Below are 23,791 nucleotides of genomic sequence, written 5' to 3' on the forward strand. Positions count from 1 at the left end.
GATATACCAGTGGAAGAAGCAAACATCTCCTTTTGTACCAAAGAAGGTTCACAAGACATAACATGAACAATATTAAGATCATAACTGTCTGAAGACAAATCTGAGTAGTGTGCTACACTTCTTTTTAGTCTTTTCATGACAGTTATTAAGAGAATATGGTCTTAAATGTAAATTAAATTATTAAACTTTTGATTGGAAATAAAAGGTTTTGTCTTGTGGCCTTTACAAGGAATTAATATAATGTGTAAAACCTGTGTGTTATATCAACTTAAAGGTGCAGTGCTACAGGAATTGAAATTTAAATTCAGAGGCGGGAGGGAGGGGCCATCTTCTCAGTGATACAGTTTGTGTATCAGACTTAACAGGGACTAAAATTTTGAATCTGCTGAATTGCAAAGATGGTATATACTAATCTTTGCTTACTTTTAGCCTCAGAAAGAACTACAGCTAACTTACTTCCTGTGAAGTTTGTCACAGGATAATGAAGAGTGTTGTTCTTTCTGTTGATCTTCTTGAACAGCTTCTAGAAGACTGTGATTTGGCATGTGCTGGACAATCTAAACAAAATGGGTTTTGACTCAAAATTAGGAATTAAAAAAATAGCCCATTTGAAGAGGGTTTGAATTTAATAGTACTGGGATTAAATAGTCTAGAGGTCACATGACCTCTGATTATTTATGATTCTCATTTTAATTGTTTCTTGAAAGAAGCACTGCACCTTTTTGAAGGAATACAGTATAAAACTTCTGTGTTGTTGCTGCTGTCCTTAAACTTAGTTCTTTCTTTTGCATAAGGAATAAATTCATACACTGGATCTACAGGAGCAGCTGCTGGGGATGTTTATCGGGATCCAAGAGACAAAAGATCTAAAAGGTGATATACAGGAGTCCATTGACTTCTATACAACTAACTTGGCTAGCTTCTGCAGTATTTTCTGTTGTCGTCGTTGTATCTCTGGGGGCTACTCCAGAGTTCTGCTGTTGGCTCTGTTATGGGTTACTATAAAACACAATTAAGTTCTCTCCACAAGCCCTTAGATGATCTGAAGCACTGCTGAATAGCAACGAGTTTTGGCACTACAAGTAAACAAAATGATCACTGTAAATGAGCAACTTCACCTGGTTTAGGTGTATTTATAAATCTGAGCAGTACCTCCGCAGTGGGATTCTTACAAAACCTGTAATAAGCATTAAAGATTTAAGCTGTGTATACATCTCATACAGGCTTTACCATGTAGCATATTGATGATGGGACAAGAAAAGGACAAGAAAAGCACTTCCAGTGCTATTTCTTAGAAATGTGCCACCACAGAAAACTGCTTTAGTTTAGCCAAAGCAGTAATGCTGTGCTAACACAGGCAGAGCCTTAGTTTATGACCTGCCGTTCATGTTGAAATTGGCAAGCATTTCCATTTATTTTGACATGGAATAAATGGTCAAGTTATGAATTTCTCTCAAGTGATAGCACAATGTCAGAGTTAAAGGTATGTGTGAGAAACAAAACCTTTCAGAACACAGTGGAGACTGCTTTGCTGTAGTCAAAGAAACTCTAATTATGTGTCATCAAGAATGATTATGTTTAAGGATCTTGTAGATGAGAATTATAAAAAATATTTTTTGTTTCCTTTGCAGTCAAGATGCAGATTTACCTGGAGCACCAGAAAACCTGACATTCAGGGAACGCCAGCGACTTTTTTCACAGGGTCAGGATGTATCCAATAAAGTAAAAGCTTCTAGGAAACTAATGGAACTGGAAAATGAGTTGAACACAAAATAAGATTAAAGCACCTTATGAGATGTAATGGATGATCTCCAAATTGAGGGATTGAGATTGGGGGCACACTACTAAGTATGAACAGAAAATGAATGTTTTCTGAAAGGAGTGACTTTGATTCCTCTATATCTAAGACTGTTAATTAAGACTTAGAGATGTTGCAATAGCAAGAAAACTGATTACTTTGCCAGGAGCTTGTGGTTTATACAATGAAAGCACTGTAAATTTTTAAAGATGCGAATCACGTGAAGGTAACTTTTTTTCTGTTTTGGGGGTAAAGTTCTTTTGCACCAGACCAAGTAGCACTTGTCAAAGATAAGTTCTGTTTCCTGGTGTTTTACAGACACACTTTTGTTTTAGCTGCTGAGCAGAGAGAGTGAGAATAGCTTGAACTGCCTAAACTAAACTGTGCACTAGAAATTAGTATTTTAGGTTGTTTGACAAGAAGCCAATGTCTGGGCCACCTTAAATAAGGTTTCATATGCAAGTGTGACATACTGTATGGTGTTCATAGAAGAATCAGCATATCAATACAGATCTTACCATTACTTAGTACTGGCATAACATGCATTCTCTAGATAGAATCTCGGAATAAAAGTGTCTCTATTCCTATGTATTTGTTGGGTCTAAAATGGATGCCTAAGATTTTATCTGTAGTTATGGAAAAGTCTACGTTGTTGTATCCCCATTATATGTGCTTCAGACTTTGAAAAAATTTGAAGATAACAACCTTTGGATAACTGTTTCACTAAAAATTACATAAGCAATAGATAGTAGGCTACACTTAGTGGCCCTTCATCAGCTAGGACCAAAATGTTAGTAGTGTGTTAAAGGCAAGGATTACAGAAGGTGAGCAGAACACGTGGGTATGTTTTCTGAGAAATTCATATTAGAAGTTATTGGGCAATTAGGCCTGGAACAGCATTGATAAGTCTGTTATTATCAGTTCAGCAATAGATTTTTTTTCTATGGAGATATCAAGAAGACTGAAGAGCAAAGCATCAAATACAGTACTGCATTCTGGAAGTGGGAATGTTCATAAGGTCATTAACAGAGCTGGTGTGCTAGCAAGGAACCATCCCTGCTCATGCTGAGGAGCAGTGCTAGCGAGCTCCCATTCCGTCTAGCTGGCTTTACTGACATCCTATTATGGTTGTACTGAAAGCCTTTTTGGCAGTTCAAGCTATTTTTTCACACTGTTATAGCCTTATTTAATTTTTAATTGTTAATCTTTTTCCTCCCACTATTTCCTCAGCTATGCTTATGTGGCTGATGATGTTGGGAATAAGGACCTCATCAGAGTCTTTCTCATTGTGTGATGTTAAGACAATATATATTGTGATTCCAAACAAATTTTCTATTTGACAAAGCCCTTTACTGGCTTTAGATGATTTTTTTTCCCTGTATCATATTGTTCTCTTATAAATATATATTTAGGGATTTGTGCACACTTCCAAATACAAAGGGGTAGACTTTCACTGCCTTAGGAAAGAAATCACTTTTAATAAGAGTTGTATGATAAATAAATGCAAGTTAATGAAAATTGGAGTGTAAATATTTTTTACGTATTTCGGGTTTCTTATTTGAAAGTGTGCTTTTACCGTTTCACCTGTTGAATATGAAGTAGAAGATTAAACTGGTTCAAAGTGTTAATGAAGGATCTGCATGCTTGCTATGTCTGTTCATCAGCAAAAGCAAGCCTCTCCCAATTTATCTTGAGAACACTAGCAGCCTTACAGTGACACATTTTTCTTGAAGAAAAAAACTTATGCTGTGGCTGAATTTACTGTTGCTGCTAGACTCTGAAAAAGGCTTAGCAAAAAAGTACCTATAACCTTCAGTTGAGTGGATTTGGCCGCTATTGGGCATTCAGGTCAAGTGTGAATATGTGTAAAAGTGCTTTTCATATTTGTCTGTGCATTATTTGAAAAAAAACATCAAAACTGCTGTAGTTTCCCATTTCTACTGTATTTCACTTGCAACCTATTTTTAATAAAGTTTGTATTGTATTTAACTTTGCATTTAATGTTTTTTGTATTCTTATTTATTTCTGCATTACTAACAACAATATACCAGAGGGGCTCTTAATATGTTTTGCCTTGCCTGCCCTCTTAAAACATATTTATGAGCAAAGTCAGTATATCTCATATGACAACTTCAAATTAATTTTACATGGAGAATCAACAGAGGCTGACCTTCACTAATCAGAGCGGAGAATTTCTTAGCCTGTTTGATACCTGTAGTGCTGACACGAAGGAAGTGATTTTTACAGCTTAACCAGCAGTTTATGAAGTTGTAAATACCAGTGGTGTTGATCATACAGACTCGTCACACTGTATCTCTATCTTCCTCAAGTGCAAAGTTGTTTTTCTAACAGCAAAGAGGAACCTAGAACATGGCATCTTTTGGAAAAGTAAATAGTGTATGCAGAGTCTCCACTGTGATTGCTGTGGTTAATGGGAGTCAGCAGTTCAAACTCTGCTTGGGGAGGGAGCCTGCCCCAGTGAAGTGCTGTAGATGCCTTCTGCTGTAGGTGTACATCTGCTGAAGATGTACACCTATAACCTCAAAAGAACACAACTTTTCATTTTGAATGTAGACTGTCTAGACTAGAAGAAAATGAAAACAATCCATTGCTCTTCTGTATGTGAGTCCCTGAGTCTAAACAAAAGAGCCAGTACAAACAGAAAGTGGTGTATTTGAGTCTGTAGTTATTGCAGCTGTGAACTTTGTCATAGAAACTTTTATTTCTAGACCAAACTATTCCAGGGTTTATGAGAGGAACTGTGTGTGATGGGCAGTAGTAATGCATTTTCAGTGGGAAAAATGTTTTGGGCTATGCCTTCAGGTCAGGTTTGCTCAGTGAGCATACTAGTGTGATGCTGTTGGGCATTGCAGCACCTGCTTTGCTTTAGGGACATGAGCTGTCAGCCTTGGCAGCACAGCTCTTTGTGCTTTTACTGATGATGGCCCTTAGAGTGATAACTGTGAAGTTACATTTGCATATGCAGTCAGCTCTCTACAAAACAAATAATTTTAAATCTGTGTTAAATTCTCCCTTCTGCTCCTGTCATCCATATACACTGTTTTTCAACTCCTTCAGGTAGTCTGTACTACAATCTTGATGGGATTTGAGGAAAAGGCAGTGAAATGAAGATGTTGGCCAAGTCCATAGTATGCATCCTGTTCCCTGAAATAATAAGCAATATACTTGATCATACAGATTGCTGTTTATATGTCAAGCAATGAGTACACAAGTAGCAGAATAAACAAGACTGTTCTTTACCTCCTTATTCAATTAGATAACACAAAACATAGTCCTGGTAAAAAATGAGCTTCAGTAATAACAGTCTTAAAACACATGCAGTGACTCATGTATGATAAGAATTGGCTCTTCCTCCTGTTTTGTCAAATGATACTGCTGTCTCGGGGTCAGTTACTGGTTGTGTGTTCCAGAAGGCAAAGCCTCACAGGCTAAAACTTTGGAGCTGGCTGACTTCTTTCCCAGCTGTAGTAGCAGGTAAACATAATGAGACCACAGTGCAATACACCTGCCCAGAGAATCTGTTTATTGTTACTGACAGGTGCTCAGAACTCAACTACAGTTACCAAAAAATGTGCAATGACATAATTACAGCTTCATCAAATAATGTTTTTACAGGCTGTGTGCAGTACAGCAGTCTCAAGTTACCATCTGCTGAGTGTGGAGAATGTCACCTTGCAGAGGCAGTAGAAAAGGCAGGGGCGTACCGCAGAATCTCTCTGTATTTGGCAGAAGAGGGATAATGGCCTTCTCTCCTGGGCTTTTTCCCCAAATGCTTTTCTATCCATTCTGCATTTAGGAATGTTGCAATGGACAACTCATCCGAAGTTTATGGAGCTGGGACCTCTTAGGTCTTGTTGGTTCCACCACTGGGGTTAAAGTGAAATGCATCAGAAGTATTCAAGACAATGCTTACTTAATAGTATCCTAAGATTTGTAATCCATTGACAGATTTTATAATCCACATATGGCATTTCTCTGAAGCTAAAATTAAGAGTTAAATGTGGATTTAGACTGTTCCATTAAATTTCTGGCCCTGAAGTTCCACAGAAGGATCTGTGATATGGCAGGGCCTTGCATCTGCAGGGGGAATATGGGATCAAGTTGGTGAATTTTTGGGGGAAAAATTATTCTTCAAAGTAGAGAATTAGTGTAGAAGGGTGTGCTGCAGTAGTCTGGCAGCATTTCTAGAAGATAGCTGGATGTTGTTTCTTTCCCAGGTCTCACCTACAGGCTGTTCGGTTCATCAAGCAACCTCTCCTAAGCTTTGGGAATAGAAGGAAGATCCCTAAGGAGATTTGCTGCTGTTATGAAGAGTTACACATCATACTGAAATTTTTTGGTTTTCTGCTCATGGGACAATTTTTAGTACTATTTGACCTTCAGAGGTGCACAGAGAAATGACTAAATAGGAGTAGTGGATGCTGTTTTAGGTTACTACTTCAAAGAGTGCTAGTAAATTAAGTCTTGTCTGTTACAGCCTACAAAGATCCTTAATCTCATTAATTGTGGGTAAAATCCACAGTGAGGGAGAGATTAACCATTACACTTCAGAGATGATCCTTCTGGGATGAAGCTGAGTTTCGCTGGTAAATAACATTGTTCTGACTTGATTGCTCCTGCAGGATAAGCATTACATATAAAATCACAGCTCATTGTCAAGAATTGAGTGAGTCACACCCTGCAAGCAACTAAATCATTCTCCCCAAAATAAAATCCTGTTGATTAAAATCCTGTCTGCCTTACTTAGTGCCAACATCTTGTAACATCTACACCATTGCAGCACTTTTGAACTGTTTTTTAGCCTGTATCCATTTGTCAGTTCTCATTTTTCCATCAGAGCAGAGCTAGTTGCAAGGAGGAACTGCTGAGTTACACTTTTGTGTGCCAAACTTAACTGCAACCAGCCAGATGGGTCTCTTTTTTTTAAACAAAGGCTATAGATTGTAGCAATTTGTTGAAGATGCAGGATCCCAGAAGATGGTGGATAGAGCTGCACAGAGATGTTTGGTTTGGTCTGTGATAGCTGGGCTGTATCTGGGTTCCTTAGGAAAGGAACACTATATCTTTTGTGCCAAACATGGAGGGATTCACTGCTCTGTGTCTTTGGATTTTCTATTGTCCACATGAGAGCACATTTACCATGTTCAGTAGAGAGTAACTTGAAACTGCTATTTTGCAGAACTGGATTCCTCTGTAATTATCATGTTGGTTTTGGTTTTAAAAAAAAAAATAGAAACCCAAACAACTATAGTGCAAAAATAGTGCTATTTCCCACTTCAAGAAGCTGACATGTCTGTATCTGGTATACTTACATATTTTTAACCAAATAGTATAATGACTGCTTTCAAGACCATGTAAATCTTTCAGTGCAATACAGTAGAGTACCAAGTAATGTTGCTAATGCATGTCACATTTTCACCTTGGAAACCTCAGTGGGAGACCCCCAGCCATAGCCTGGATGAATAGCTCCTGCTCTGGGCAGCTCCTCAGGAGTCCCACATGACCTGAACCCACAGGCTTTGTGCTTGTCCTAAGACTAGCCCTAATGCTGGCTGTGTTTGCAGTTACTGAGCAGCCCCCGTGGGGCATCATCCAGCTCTCTGTCAAAGCAAGGTCAGCTACAGCGGCTTGCATGGGGCTGGGTCTTTGAGAAGCTCCAAGGATGGAGACTCCATCATCTCTCTGGGCAGCCTGTACTACTGTTTGACTATTCTCACACTGTCCTTAGGCTCCTGCCTCTTGCCCCAGCCCCTGGGCACCACGGAGCACAGTCTGTGGTGTTCATACTCCCCATCAGGTATTTGCACATACTGTCTGGTTCCCCCTCAGCCTTCCCTTCCTCCGGGCTGCACTTCCCCCAGCACACTCCATGTAACAGATGTTCCTATCCCTTAATCTTCTTTGTGGCCTTACAGCCTTAGCCTGAGCACACATCACCAACTGCTTAGGGGGAAGTCGTGTAGCCAATATCAGAGCTCTCAACTCTGTCCTTCTCCTTCTTGCCCTTTGCGCTGATGTGAGGCTTGTGCCCCTGAGCCCAGGAACAGGGTAGCCTTACACTGGCCTTGGGAGCTCCAGGCTTTCCTTCTATTCCTGCACTCCCTGCCCTAATCCTTGGCCATGGTCTCTGAGATCGGGACGCTGCAGGCGGAGGGATCCCCCACGCTCTGGATAATGGGTGCGGACCTCTGAGGCCACTTGTCCCGCAGGACACTGTAGGCAGAGGGACCCCCACTCCCATGGATAATGGGTATGGACCTCTGAGGTGGCTTGTCCCGCGGGACGCTGCAGGCAAAGGGATTTCCCAGCCCTCTGGATAATGGGTATGGAACTCTGAGGTCAGATGTCCCGCGGGACGCTGTATACAGAGGGGCCCCACTACCATGGACAGCACGCCCGTTCCCTGCTCAGCCTCCCTGCTGGGGGCGCTCTCCGTCACAGGCGCCCGCCGTGGCTCCGCCCCGTTCCCACTCCCTGCTCGCGGATTGGTTGACTGCCCTGCCACTCAGGGACGGGGAGCGGCTGGCAGGCCGTGGCTCTCGCTCAGCCAATCGCAGCGCAGAGCGCAGGGGGCTGGGCGGGGAAAGGGCGGGGCTGTCACCATGGCAGCCGCGCCACCGCCCCAGACGCGTCCCGGGTTAAATCCCCGCCGGAGCCGGGGCCGGAGCCGGAGCCGGGGCAGTTCTCGCTCCACCTCGGCGCGGGACCGGGCAGGATGATGCGGCCGCGCCGCGGGCTCGACCCGAGCTCCGTGTGGGCGCAGCGCCTGCGGCAGCTGGAGCAGCGGTTGCGCGTGAGGGGCGAGGGGCGGGGCCGGGGCGGGGCCTGCGGGCGGGCGCGTGCTGCGGGGCCGCGCCTCGGCGGGAGGGGCAGGAGGGCCGGGGGGGCGCTGCCGAACCCGGCTCCTTCCTGGGCGGGCGTCCCGAATCCCGCCGTGCGGGGCCGCTTTTAGGCTCCCACGTGTCCGGGGAGCCTGCTCCAGCTGGGGCTGGGGTAGGAGTGCAGTGTCAGAGCAGTGAGCAGCTCTCCTTCCCTCAGGCTCCACCGCCGGGCCGGGCGGGCGCTCGGGGCTCTCGGGAGGCGCCCCTGGGCTGAGGGAGCGTCTGGGGGCGACGCTAAAGACCTCTAATAGTGCTGCCTTGGAAATGGAAACTTACGTGTTTATGCATAAATAAATAAAATGCTGCTTTGCTAAGGACCACGGGTCTGGAAAATGCCAGGAGGAGGTGGTTTCGCAAAGCAAAAGCGCTTTAAATTGTGTACCTATGCGTTCCCACACAAGCAAGCAACGTAACAGGAAAGATGGAAATAAAGGAATGTTAAGAGTTTATCCTAATTTTTGTATGCTTATATATAAATATGGTTGTGATTAGGAGATGGGGGTAGATAGTCCATTGATCTCAGAAATTTGAGAAACAGTGGAATATGGTAATGAAGGCTATCATAATGAAATCATATTAATCAGACTCATATTTTTTTAATTTTCATTTTTGTGTATTTGGGTGGATTTTCTTCCTTAGACCAAAGAAGAAAGAATAGTTGTCCTGGAAACTGAAAATGCTGTTCTTCATCTAAAACTTGCAGAGGTGACTGTTGTTTATATTTTTTTCAGAAAGAATTCATGTGGAAATAGAAAAAAAGACACTGAAATTTTCCTTCCACTTTTCAGGTTTTGCCCTCTTTGCCGGTTGGGAAAATCTATGAAGCATTAAGGCTCAGCATCTCTTTCTTTTTAAAATAATGAATGGTAGCAGTAATTATAGGCTGATAAAGTAAATAGAAGTCAGCTTGAATTTAAATGTTTGCAATTGTTTTAAATCTAGAAAGCTGAACTGAGGGAATGACTCTGGAAGCGTTAAATGTGGAATATTTCTTTCTCCTTACAGGGAATATGTTTGTCTAAAAGACAATGCAGATTTTTCAGGAATGCTTTTTAGACACAATTGGGATGATGCTTTGAAAGGAACTGTTCACAGAGTGCAGGAGAGACATTTCATTAGGAGTAGACTTTCCAGGGATACCCTGCTGTGTTTTTAGTACTGGTATTGTTGCATGTGTGCCTTGTCACACAGCATACAGCAATAACTGGATGCTTTCATTGCCTTATATCCTTCTACAGAAGCATAGGTTATTCCTAGATCCTCACTGAAATAAGGAGCAGCCTGTGATAATGTTTGGGGCCTTCAAAGGAGGGGATTTCAGAGATTTAAAGAATTTTGAATATAGATCTAGGCTGCTAGAGCAGAGCCAGCTGTGAGTACTAGTGGTGATGGAAACTGTTGGCCAAGAGTTTCTAATCTGGGCTGAGACATTAACTGGTTGGGTGACCTCAGGGAAGCCATTTGCCCTCCCTGTGGGTTTGCTAACACCCATGGATAAAAGTGGGTTTAACATTTTTCAAAGTGTAACTGGAAACAGGTGGTATATCTGAAATGAGTTTTGCTAAGTATACAGAAGAACACTAATTTATTCTGAGGAAATGTTTTTATTGTCTTTGTTCTTCTTTACAATATTCATTGAAAGCCTTAAGTATTTCAGCTGATTATTTTTTATCCTCACAAGCACAAGAAATTAATTATTTTAGTCAGTAAGGTATATCAGATGTACGAAGGAGTTGTCTGTGTATCAGAGAATGAAGCCTTGTTTTTGAAATAGAGCACTGCTTCATTTTATTGAAAAATGTGCTGGAAGAAATGGGCACCTACAGTCACACAAGGAGTGTGGGCAGTGTTACCACCAGCAGTCAGAAACAATGTCAAATGAAATCCTTTGCAATTAACCCTGCACTAATGGTTCTTGCACTGATTCAGGCAGTTATTTAAATACACTTTAAAAATTTGCCCCAGCAATCTGAAAATACAAGCTGAACTGACATCTATGAAATAGTTTTACCTTAATTGAAGACCCTCTCTTAAAAACAATACTAATTGAAATGAGTATTATTTAAGGTTGTGAAATATTCCACCATATGTCATAATATTCTACCAGCTATGCTGGTGAGAAAAGCTGCTGCCCTTGACTGTGTATCCCTGATCCTTCAGATCTGACAGTGGAGCTGCCTGAGTGATTGAGCTGTAACAAGTTCAGTCACAGGGACCAGGGTTAACAGAGGTCTCATTCTTAACTTGTAAAAGCTAATTGGATTCATTTTGTCTGAAGTGAGTTGGGAAGCTTTGGAGACAAACTTATGAGGATTGCCATAAATTAGGATTTGCAGTGTAAATGTTTGTCTATAGGTTGCATCAGTCTTATTAAAATGTTATCTCCTGCTACAGACCTTCCCATACATCCTTGAGACAGTGATGAAGTTCAGCACTTCTCCTGTGTTCTGCAGCCTGGTGTATTGTTATCCCAGCAGCATCCTGGAAGAGTTGTTACTGCACATAGGCAGGCAGATTTCTAGGTAGATCTCCTTTTGCCCTGCTTTTTCCTGTTTGGAAGTCTGTTTATCTTTTATTAGCAGTCTTTGAGGTCCTAACCCTGCAGCCTTCTTTACGTAAAGCCAAGTCTGCCAGAATGGATCTGATTGCAAACCCGAGATTTCACTTTGGAGAACACTATTGAATAGTTCTGTTTCACTTCTGCTTGTAATAAAGCTGACTATAAAAATGTTTTAGTGCATTTTTTGCTTCTATGCTCAAGCACAGGTTTGCAAGTGCTGGCCTATGAACAACTCTGGTGAATGTTAAAACTATTTTAGAGAAATAGTTTTGAGAATATTTTGGAGAAAACCCCAAAATCAAGGCAACGTTTGCAATGAAGATGAATAGACGAAGTGCTGCAATGACAGTAGCATCGAACTTTCTGCTTTTGTCTTAGTGTTGAGAAATGTGGAGGGTCAAGGGGAATCTGTGCAGATGGAGCAGATTAGGTGCTAAAAGGAGGTTTTAGCTACCCTAAGCTTACTTAATAACAAGGCTTGAGTACTGCAATTGTTTATATATATATATACACTTAGCTTTTCTGAGCACTGTATAGAATCAATCTCAATATCTGGGACCTTAAAGCCTGTAACAATTAATAAAAACAAACCTCTTCCTGCTATTTCTCATAAGAACTTTTTCTAATAGTGCTAAGGTGGTGCATTGTTCTACAGACTTTCCACTTGCATCTGTAAATAGAAGATTCATGGTTTGTGAAGGTGAAAAAGCCACATGAAAATATTGGTTTTGATAAGTGAAGTACTTCTTTTTTTGAAAATACAATCTGTCTTTATCCTAACAGCTCCAGGATGTTGTACTGTTTTTGTCGATATCGCCTGTAGTTAAACTGCAATTAAAAATTTGCTTTTTATCATCTGATAAATGCTGTTATCAGATTATTGGAATTGAATCAAATCCATTGTGTGGGTAGGTTTAGCTCTTTCATGTCTTTTGTCTCTTCTATGCTTTGCTAATTTAAATAACAGGGAATTACAGTCATAGAATATATGATGTGAATAAAAAAGGAAATAAGTCTGTGCAACAGGCAAGTGCATTTCAAAAATAAAGAGACAATTGGTACTGGTTAATGAATGATAGATGTGAACAGGTGTCAGGGGGAAAGAGCTGAAGTTGCAGCTCATTTTAAGCACCAGGACTGTCAGAAAATTACAAAAATGCATTTTTTAGTGGTTTAGAGATTCTTCTATATTGCAGAATTTCACGAGAAGTCTCTACCGAGATGACTTTTCTTGCATTCATGCCTGTAAATATTTAAAGTTGCATTATTTCTATTTTCCTTTTGATTTCAACATCTCAAAAAATTCTCAAGTTTGCCATAAAAATTGCTTTTGCCTAATAGGTAATTTTAGACTGTTAGAAGGCATTCTCCTCCCTCCACAAACTTTAAAAATTGCTTTGGTTGCTGTGATCTCTGAAGACCCAGAGCAGGGCTTTGTTGGCCCAACTTGGCACCATTGCAACCCTAGTGGTTACAGTGGAGTTGGTGTTGTCAGGGGGCACAAAGCTGGGGGCTGTGTATTCAGGACATCAGTGGTTAACACCTGTATGTTTGTCTTTGTTCTGTTTCATGTCCTTCCACAGTGCTTTCTGCATTGTCTCATTTCCAGAGACACTTAATCCAGCTGTGTAACCAGCCCTTTTCCCTAAGTGAAGGCACAGTTATAACCCTTTAGATCCACATCAAGCATAAGTAAGAGAGTTTAGGTACTGCAAAAGCATTTTAGTAATCTGGTGCTCAGGTTTATGACCCAAGAAAGTAGAATTTTGTGATGTTGGCCTGTTACCATGAGGTGATTCTTTACATAACTCAGAAAAAGGTAAAAGCAAAGAAATTAAGTATTAGCAACATCCTATCATATAGTTATCATATAGTTATCATATAGTGGAATTACCAATATTTACAGAGAAAAAGGGGACAGAATGCAAGAGGAAACATGAGTGTTTTAAGTGATTTTTTTGTGATTTTTTTTTTAATAGTACCAAGGGTTGGCTGGAAGAAGCACTAAGGAAGTATTGCAGCTCTATGCTGCTCATGGCCAGCAGATGAAATTTCAGAGGAGTTCTGTTGTAACCCAGCTGCATGGAGCAATAAAGGTAAAGGCATTTAGTGATAACGTAGACATAATCAATGCCTTAAACATTTACATGCTTATCAAATATAGTAAACCCCAGAAAATGGTGTGATATGAACCTGATCTGTGGCTTTATTGTATTCACCACAGGGCTTACAGTGAGATGTAACAATTATTTATTTCATAGTAGTTGTAATAGGCTGCAAAGTCACCTGAGAGCCTGGTAAAAGTAGATGGTCCTGAGCTCCAGGATCTTACATATAGGGTGCTATTAATACCTGAGACAGATATTTTTGAAGTCAAAACTTTACAATTCCCCATGTGACTGTTATATAGACATCCCTAGAAACAGTAATTGTGATATACTTTACCCACATAGGCAAATCCTTTGAAAAAGGCATTTTAGAGCTCCACTGATTACTAAGAGTTCTCTGGCAGATCTCACAAGAAGAGTAGTTTGCTGTATGCTCACTCAGGTTTTAATTTTGCATCAGAGAGACTGAAACTGTTCTCCTAGTGCCAGTACCATAATATTTGCCTTTGTTGAAGTACTTATTTGTGAAGTTACTCCACAGAGTAGTGAGTTCCTTCTAGGGTCATAGGGACACTTCCAGCTTTTCTCAGGGCAGCACTGAATGCCTGCATAAAATGACCAAAAATTATCTCGGGAAAAAATCTGATTCTTAACAGACAGAAGGATGCAGCTTAACTGGAGCACTGTTGGACTAGATGATTGTTGTAGATTGTCGTCTCTTCCAATATAACTATACTGTTTTATTCTAGTTATAGCAGTTCTGCTTTGTACATTTTGTAGTAGTATTTTACATTTTTGATTAGCTAGAATGGCAGAACTGCTTGTGATGCAATATCAGTGGATTGAGGTAGTAAACTATCAGATGTAAATGAAGACTAGGAGGGAGCAAAGCTCTCTAAATACAAGTCTAGATGAACAGTCATCCTATACCCATACTAACCAAAAGATACTCCTTCCCATTTACATTGTATGGCTTTTGAGAGTGAGAAATGCAATGATTTTGTCCCTTTAGTTTAGATTGCCTTCTTATCATTGAAACTAATTAATTAATTCAAGGTCAGTACCACAGTTAGAAAAATAAAATGTCACAGAGCAGTGTTTCTGTGACATAAGGTATTGTTGAGTTCACCTTAGAGATGTTTTACATGTCCATTTCAGGACTTGGATGTCAAGAACTTTACTAATCCTTAAATTAGGTAAATTTGTTTTTATTTAGGTGGACTTGTAAGTGAATATAGGCTGATCTTACAAACATTTAAAAGCCTCATCATGTATATTACACTGAATTACATACATAATACAAATACTTTAATGAACATCAGTTTCTGTTTTTTTTTCAAAATACATTTGTTCTCACAGGAAGACACAGAACTAGCCCATACAAGAAATGCCTTGTGAATCTTAGCAAATACCTTCTGATCAAAGTGTGAAAAAGGAAAGTAATGGACATATGGATCACAATTTTTCATTGCTAATTCTGGGTATGACTTAAAAGTGGACAGAGCCCACACATGCTCACACACACTTATTTTTGTCTGATGAAATAACAAAGAGACTGGGTTATACCTGAAGCTGTGTTACAGTCAAAATAAGTACAATAAAATGATAAGGATCCATAAAGTCTTGCTGAAACTTTTGGGACATTACATTGCTAAATGTCTTGCAGGATCCTTCTCTAAACATACTGAAAGGTATTTTCTTGAAGGCTTCCTTCCTTCAAGTAGAGGGCTCTTCCTGCTTGTGATGTCTCACCATAATAATTTGCATTGTTATATTGATTCTTCTTAACTGCTGGTTCTGTGTCTTTATAACATATTTTTCTTCTTGCTGAGAAGAGGCTTAAGCAAGACCTGAAGAGCCTTCATTCATTTGCTCTTGAGCTTTCAAAAGACTTTCAACGTCAAAGCAAGACTTGTCTTTACCAAGTTCTGGCAGCAGTCCAGGGGCTACAGCTGCAGAATGAAGCAATGCAAAGTAAGGCTCGTTGCACTTAGATTTCAAACATGTAACATCAACAATGTAATTGTTCAATGTTACTAATGTTAAAAGGTTGAGTTTGATTTTTGAGAAATGTATCACTGAAATTGTAGCATTTGTTTCTTGTTTGACATTAAATCATCAAGGAGTTCTGAAGCATTAGAAGAAGTACAAATAAATCTGCAGAGGTTATGACTGATAATTTGAATTTGTCTTTTGTGTGGATTACAGCTGCTATTAGACTGCTGCTGAGTTGGCTCAGCTGTAACATTTTTAAACTGAAGTTCTCAGGCTTGTTATCTTGGCTATTTTAGAAGAGCCAAATAAAGAATGCATTGCTTTATTAAGCTGAAATTTGTCTCCTTTTGACCGTACCAGGAAAAGACTTGGCTTATTTCAGAGGTTTCTGAAAATACTTCCTGAAATTAGGATAGACTTGATTTTTAATATTTCTGTGTATTTATCAAAAAAGAAATTACTCCATAGTCAAAAACCAGTTGCATTTTCTGGACTGTAGATACTAACTGCACATGGATTGCTGTTTTGGAACTCAGGCACTTTCTTGTTCATGTATACATAGGAAAGAGAGCCAGTGCACTCTGCCCTCATCCCTGAGGACTAAGTGCATTGGTCCTACACCTGGATCCCATGGTGTGGATCTCTGCACCTGCTTCCAATATCCTTGATTCTGGTGAAGCTCCTACCAGGCCTGAGAATCACATGACACATGCAATACTTAAATTGTTTGATCTGTAGCAGCCTGGTGAACTACAACAAATACACAAATTTACAATCAGAGGCTTTTTGTGATGCTCTGAAAGCCATGTGTTACCATTTAAGAGGTATGTTTTCTTTTCTTGAATTATTTCATTTTGGGACTCCTCATGTCAATAGCAACAAACAGCACTCTTGGTGATGAGTGTTTACAGAACTTATTCCTATATGTTAAGTACTAAGTTATAAATAAAATTTATTTGATTTCTGTATTATTCTTGTAGAGAAAATGCTCCTTCAAGGAAAAAATCCCAAAGTTGAAAATTAACTTTATCTAAAAAAGGAACTTTTGTCTTATTGAAGCAGGGGGCTAAATGAGCAGATATGAGATTGACTTTGGCACTTAGCTATTGTGGTGTAAATAAATGTGTTCCTTTGGAGGCCTGGAAAAATTGTGTTGACTGTTCTCAATTTGCATTTCCTGGTGCATTGTTCTTTGAAATCATAAGCAGGAGAAACTTCCCTAACTATAACAAAATTAGTATCCACTTTGGTGGATGACTTTTGTTTTAATTTGTCTGGTTTTCAGTTCTCTGTCAAGTGTTTTAGATGGATTCTATTGTTAAGGTTAAATATGACCATTGAAATTGCCATCCTTAAATTACATGTAATCTTTTGTAGACAGAAAGCCCTAAGTATATATTCTGGAGACAGTATATATTACCAGTTTAATCTTAAAATAGAGATTGAACACAAGGGAGAAAATGACAGAAGAAGCATTTGAGTAGGTAAATTTCAAGGTAGTAGTTGACATGCAACAAACTGTAAAACTTTTTTATAATAACTGAGTAGTCCATTGCTTAGAAATATTTATTCACAATCTGAAAACCAGGCCATGCCACCTTTCCCACTGAATTTAAGCAGTAGAAGTTCATAAGAGAGAGAGGTGCCCATTTTTCTGTTGTTATAGGTCTGTTTCCCTCAGGGATAAAGCTGATATCATTTTTGCTAAAAAAATACTGGCCACAGAACTGCAAATGATACTACTGAGACAGATGCAGTAATTCAGCAGATTTTTGCAAAGGTAGGAAATCATAAAAATTTAAAATTAGCTTTTAGATTGCTTCACCATGCAGATATTATCAGTGAGAGAAAATTGTGGTGATTTATAAGCCTCGTGACTTAGATATGCTTTGGAATTCTAGGACACTTTCTCTCTGGGATGGAGAAGATTAAAAAAGGAGCTTTCCCATTTTGTCCATGAGCTAAAACCTATGTTCTTTGCTTTTGTTGGAGAAAGCTGAACTCTGCACTGTGCTAATGATTTGTATTGGTGGAATGTGAACTACCATCATCTTTTATCCTCCACTCCACAGGTGATTTTCACCAGCTCAGCTGCCTTTTGAGAGCATTTCCCTTAGTGGAGTAGGGAAGTAGGAGCAGGACCTTGGGTCCAGTAACAGAAATATTGTAGCAGCCCAAAGAATAATCCATAGAATGGTTTGGAAGAGATCTGGAAAGGTCATCTATTTTCATTCCCCTTGCAGTGAGTAGGGACATCTTCAACTATATCAGGTTCTCAGAGGCCCATCTGACCTTGGATGTTTCCAGGGGTGGGGAATCCAGCACCTCTTTGCACAACCTGTTCAGTGTTTCACCACCCACACTTGTGAAAACCACATTTCTTATAACTGATGTAGTCAGCCCTCTTTCAGTTTAAAACCATTACCTACTGACTTATTATAACAGACCATGGAAAAAATAATGTTACAGTGTGGAACATAAAATACAGCTGAATTCAAAAGAAGTTTTAGTATTAAGTCTATTGCATCATAGCTGCTTGTCCTAGGAGACATGATTAGATTGATCTTCTTTTTAAAAATGGACTTCAGACTGGCAAGAAACATTAAAAACCCCAGGGGACTATGGGGACTGCTACACATCCATATCTCAGATGTGCTGTGGCTGTGCAAGGTTATGCTGCTCCTGATTTTCATGTCCCTCTTATGGACCTTTCTGTTATGTTTGTGTAACTCTTTGTGAAACCACACACAGAACAGATCAGGGAGCTGAGCCAGGACAGAATTTGCTCAGAAGGAGGGATTGCTTTTAGACCTTTGTGTGACTGAGGAAGCAGTTGTGTGAGCACAGCAGAACGTCCGGTGCAGCACTGAAGGGGAGGGAATAAAAAGCTCTGGGACTGTAAAGGTTACAGTCCTGAATATGCTTGTAAGACATCACAACTGTTAGACTGATGTTACTGTGGTTGGTAACATTTAAACAGAAAAATTGCTGGCATTCCCACCTCCCAGGAAATTTCCATATCAATCAATGAAATGGACAAAGGATGGGGAAGAGGGATGTCCGTAATGGCTGCATTCATGTGGTGACTACTTCTCTTGCCTAATGAAGAGTGTGTTATTAAAACAGATGTACCCAATGTCTACCCCTAGGTTAAGGATGAAAATGTAACACCTGTATTGCTTGTATCTGATGCCAAGCAGAAAACTAGGAAAATGTTAAATGAGTGTTTATATGTGTAACTGCATAATTCTACTTTCAGGAAAAAAAAAAATAGAAGTTCAGAACTAATTTAAGCATTAGGAAACTTTTCTTTCAGGACTGGAATAATGGAAGAGTACCCTCAGCATCTATTGCTTTGCTTTACTGCTTGTTTCAGAGACTTAGACTTCAAAGTGTGTGTACACAAATATGTTAATGAAGATACTTATTGTGGAAGTTACTTAAATAATAAATGGAATATTACTTACATAATCAATGGAATCTAACCTTGTGTTTTAAAAATCACAGTATAATTAGTGGTCAGTGAATGTAAGCGGCCCTTTTGAAAACTTATGGTAACATATTTGCATGGGATTCTGCAAACCAAAGTATGCTAGTGTTACTCCACATGCTGGATGCAAAAGAAGAATTTTTCATAGTGAAACTCCTAGACATTGACTCCCCAGCTATTAACATCATGCTTCCCCTGCATGCATGCACTTGTGGAGGGACACTGTGAGCTGGAGGGGAACAGCACTGGTATTAGAAAAAAGAGATCTGAGAAATCTCTAGTGTATGCAAATGTCCCTTGAAATTATCTGATTTTTAGTCTATACCAGAGAGATTAAATTGTATGTGTGACCATGCTGTGAGATACTGAGTCTGTTCCTTCCTCTGCAAGGTAGCACATACTGAGGCTGGTGGCCATCTGGCTAATTCAGCTCTCAGACCCTGGTTTTGACTTCTTGATGCTCTGCATTTCCAAACTGGCCACTAATTGCTGGGGATATTGATTTCCCACTGGGGTTCCTAAAAGCTTGCTTTTTACACAAGCTTACAGTCGCATAATGGGTCTTCTGGGCTGTATGTTTGTTTTAGGCCTGCTCAGTGTTAATGTAATTGGGCTGAAATAAAACCATTTGTGAAGTTAGAAGGCTTTTATAATGACCCATACAAGTCTTCTCAGTTTGGTGAAAGAGACTCCCTAGGGTTCAAATGATCCATCTTTCCTATGAATTCCTCATGGAGTGATGGACCTATCTTAAAGGAGAACCTTACAACTGTTGTAAAGGATTAGTAACACTGTGAGACTGAGGGTAAATGGCAGGTTAACTTATTGTAAAGTTAGCCCACATGAATCTAATAAGTGCAGATGTGGTGTGAGCCTTGCAAGTGAATCCCCATCTAGCAGCAGGCTGCTTCAAATGTAGGTTTCAGGCTTCACTGGCAGGTAACATCACTCTGACTAAACTGACACATTTGAGCTGCCTTTAAATATCTTACATTATTGATTGCTTTTGAAGACTTCACATGTATAGTTGTGGTAATAATTTGTAGCTTCACATAACAAGAACTATGATGGGATTTTTCATAGATGTCTAATAAATCAGAAACTAAGCCTCCTAATTTAAATTTGGTAGAAGTTGAGAAGGTTTGTGCTTATATTTCATGAGGTGCTACTGGACAATTCCTTGTCTAAAGTCATGGAGTTCATATCTCTGAAACTGCTTTCTTCTAGTGTTTCAGATAAAAGCTTTTGATCTTGAGCAGTCTCTACAAGAGGTGACAGAGAGATATGAGAAAGAAAAGCAGAAAAGGAAGGCTCTACATAACAGCTTAATTGTAAGTATGTTTAATAACAGAACATTGGCTTATTTTGTTGAAATTATCCCCATAATTTTGTCACCAATATAAGTAAAGAATATACTTCACATGGATATATCACTTGCCCCAGCTGTCTATGTATGATGTATTTATTGGCTGAGGCACATTTGTCTTATAATAAACCCCGCTCCTTTCTTTTTACACACAATCTTCCAAATGCTTTCATATGACCTACTGCCCTAAGGAGTATCATCCATTTTGAATAGTGGACAAAAGCTGAGTTTCTTTATCCTCTTCTCTAAATTTGCAGCTTCTGAAATTGTTTTGAAATTCTTAAAATTATTAACTTGATATTGCAAAGTAGTAATCTTTTGTTTTTCCAAATATCTCAAGCTGTATCCTACTTAGCCATTAGTGATGTTCATTTGGGATTAAATTTTTCCTATTTGTACTTAAATTTACTCTTCCTCCCCTCCCTACAAATGACTGGTTTTGGGTTTCCTGAATCAGGACCTGATTTTTAGAAACACAAGCCTCCTTCAAAAAAATTTTTTAAGTTTTTCTACCTGGGACAATAAATCTCTTTAAAAGTACTTACCTTCTAAATTTTGCTTTGTGTTGCAGTTTACTGAAAGGATATTTCCCAGAGGTATGGGGTGTTAATACCAGTGGTCAATAGTCTTCACAGGCAAGCTGTGTTCAGTCGTACAAAATGAGAAGAACTGATCACCAACAAAATGGAAGAAATGAACAGGTCTAAAATGACCTACAGTAAAAAAACAGCTTTTTAATCATGTAGGACTGTAGTGAAGAGGAAAATATACAACATACTTTATATTCCACATCTTCCATCCTCCTCAGGACAGGTGGAAGAGAAATGGAGTGTGTAAAATTGTCTGTTGAGTTAATACAGGTTTCTGAAAAAGCTCATGTAAGGAGGAAGGAGAAAAAGGAAGGGAAAGAAAAATAGCTCAGAGGGTTTTTTTTTGTCTATATGATCTTGAGAGGGCTATATCATTCCAGTGCTCTGAAGAGCTCATACTTCCTCAACTACTTTGTCCTACCTTACTAAGACAAATTATATTGATTCTATTTTTTCCCCACAGAGTCTAGGGCTATGATGTGGTAAATACTGGCTTTCTTAAACATGTTCATGTCTATTTGACAAATTTCAGTGTATTTATCCTCTCCAGTAACTTGTGTTAAATACAGCTCAATATTCTTATCCCAGGAACTGAGAGGAAATATCAGAGTCCACTGCAGGATTCGACCATTGCTACCTTTTGATGATGCTGCTGGACATTCACAAGACAGGTAATCTGTTTTGATTGTGTTAGAGCCTAACTGACTCATAATTCAAATACAGGGAAAACAATAGTTATGTTTGTATGACAACAACTGTGTCCTTGATTTTTCTGGTTTTATGTGTGTGGGGAGACAATGATGGTATCATAAAAACTAATTGCTGTTTTCCTTCTCCTGCTAAATTGGCTCTAGCCAATCTCCCTGTCTAAAAGTATGTCCATCTCAATAGAAATCCATAGTTGCTCTGCCAAGCCAGGATTATCCTTGGCTTGGCAGAAGTAACACAGCTGCAATCAGTTTAGAGTGTATTCACTATCCTATACAAATTCTGGGATGCAGTAATGTGAGAGCTGCCAAAAGACGTGGGTAGAGACACACACTCAGTGTTACAATTCTTTTGTAATGCTATAGAACACACTGGCTGTCACCACAAACATTGGTAATTCTATTTCAGTCTAATTTGGCTCTGCAGCCCTAATTTATAAAACGTTTACTGTAACTGATGTGTCAAAACATTCCAAGATCCAAAAGGAAAAGAGGGATTAGATGCAAGTATCTGCTTAACAGGCTGAATTCTCCATAGATGACTAACACGAAAGAAAGTAGGGATTGAAGTATATACAAGGAAGAAAAGAAATAAAGGGAAAACTAGGTGGGTGGCTAGAAACCAATAACATTATCATTTGCTTTATCAGTAAATAGCTGATTTGGGGCTTCTTTTACTTTTACTGCCTGGTAACTCTAAAAGAGTACATTCAGTGTTTTAAAGTTTATTATTTTTTGGCAAATCTTAAAAAAAGAGATTGTTTTAATTAAAACAATGTCAAAAATAACAGACAAGATATTTCAAGAAGCCTGAAGTTGAAACTTGCATTAACCTGTGCTTTGTACACCTGGGAATGAACCCACTCACTTTTTTTGTTGCAGTATGAAATAGTGCAATCAGGTGCTGACTTACAGTGTAAAACAGGATGGACTGGGCCAAACAAACAATTGTCAAGGGTAACTTTTGTTAATGTATCAAAAAGTAATTTAAATTAAACTTATCTTTAAAACTATGGACTGAATGTCCAAAATCTTGCACACATAAATAGATATATACACCTCAGTAATCCTAGTCAGTGTTTGGACTAATCATGGATTCAAGCTCAGGGACAAATTCCTGAAAAGAGGGTATTTCTCACTTTAATTTTCTAAAGTGAAAGCCTCTTGTTACAAGCTCATGCAGCAATCACAAAATAATAGAATGGCTTGCATGTGCATTCATCTTAATTTGGTTTGTTCTAAATGTGTTTTCTAAAGCAGATTATTTTGATTGATTGCACTTTAATTTGTTATTTACTCAAAATTAGCTGTGGTGTTAGTATGTACATAGGGTACAATAATAGTGGTAATTCTGAAAAGTACTCTTCAGACAGTTCACATTTAAACACAGTTTTTCCTCAGCTAAGTGGAACATTTATGGTTTGAAAGGTACCTCTTCTTCCTCTACTGATGCCATTTTCTACCTTTACAGGCAAAGAAATTTTTCAGAAAAAGTGGCATATGCAGCTGATGATGTAAGTATTTGATGGTGGAATTCAACAGCACATTCATAGATGGTAGAAGAAGAAACAAAAGGGACATGAGAACCATGAGTTTAAAAAACCAAAACAACCAGACCAGGTGCTACTGAGATTTGATTACCCATGGGTGCCATAGCAGGTGGTTTGTGCTATTTTCATCCTGACTCTTTGTAGTGGTAATAGCTTGGAGCTTCTGCCAGATCAGCCATCCTTTAACTGGAGATTGAATGCTTGCAACAGTCAAACTGCTGCTGATTTCCTGCTGTCAGTCCCTTTGAGCCACCTGTACGTGCTGTAGCTATTTCTAAAATTACGTCAGGCTTTTTTCAAATATTACTATTGCAGCACAGCTAATGCATTAGGACAAAAATCTGATACCTCCTGAACCACAGCAGCCTATGTGGTGCTGCAGTCAAGCATGTTAAAGCATCCTGGCTTAGATCCATTGGAGGAAGAATGGTCATTCAGGTTGCAAATGACATTTCAGCATTAACTGAGGCCATTACCAAGATATAAAATTTAAAAAGGCCCAGTAGTGTGAGCTAAGGTCAAAGTATTAACTTGGGTTTTAATTTTCATAGCTGCCATAGTTCTTAGTTGGCTGCTCTCTGTTACATGGTGATGAGCCAAATTCTCTTTTATAGCGTACTGCTTAAAATATTGCTGAAGTGATCTACAATATGTTATGCATTTAAATCTTCCAAATTATAGTTTCATTAGGCAGATCTCACTTGTATAATATGGATAATTATATA

The 23,791-nt window shown here is 39.2% G+C and overlaps 2 protein-coding genes across 9 annotated transcripts in view; both read left to right on the forward strand.

Moving 5' to 3' along the window:
• Nucleotides 1–3,787, forward strand: part of AFDN (afadin, adherens junction formation factor) — a 115,162-nt gene extending 111,375 nt beyond the window's left edge. For all 7 annotated transcript variants that reach the window (XM_066546705.1, XM_066546702.1, XM_066546703.1 and 4 more), the window contains 2 exons: nt 795–873; nt 1,632–3,787. In XM_066546705.1, coding sequence (XP_066402802.1) covers nt 795–873; nt 1,632–1,776 — 224 coding nt within the window. In that variant the 3' untranslated portion in view covers nt 1,777–3,787. The remainder of the gene's footprint in view (nt 1–794; nt 874–1,631) is intronic.
• A 4,735-nt stretch (nt 3,788–8,522) lies between these two features.
• Nucleotides 8,523–23,791, forward strand: part of KIF25 (kinesin family member 25) — a 41,044-nt gene continuing 25,775 nt past the window's right edge. Inside the window, exons 1-7 of one of the 2 annotated variants that reach the window (XM_066545635.1) lie at nt 8,523–8,612; nt 9,340–9,405; nt 13,240–13,356; nt 15,204–15,342; nt 20,081–20,184; nt 21,398–21,480; nt 22,988–23,030. In XM_066545635.1, the coding sequence (XP_066401732.1) occupies nt 8,535–8,612; nt 9,340–9,405; nt 13,240–13,356; nt 15,204–15,342; nt 20,081–20,184; nt 21,398–21,480; nt 22,988–23,030 (630 nt within the window). In that variant the 5' untranslated portion in view covers nt 8,523–8,534. Of the gene's footprint in view, nt 8,613–9,009; nt 9,406–11,094; nt 11,223–13,239; nt 13,357–15,203; nt 15,343–20,080; nt 20,185–21,397; nt 21,481–22,987; nt 23,031–23,791 lie in introns of those variants that run through there. The other variant, XM_066545634.1, reaches the window with a different exon arrangement.

The sequence above is a fragment of the Molothrus aeneus genome, chromosome 3 (genome assembly GCF_037042795.1).
Source record: "Molothrus aeneus isolate 106 chromosome 3, BPBGC_Maene_1.0, whole genome shotgun sequence".
NCBI lineage: Eukaryota > Metazoa > Chordata > Aves > Passeriformes > Icteridae > Molothrus > Molothrus aeneus.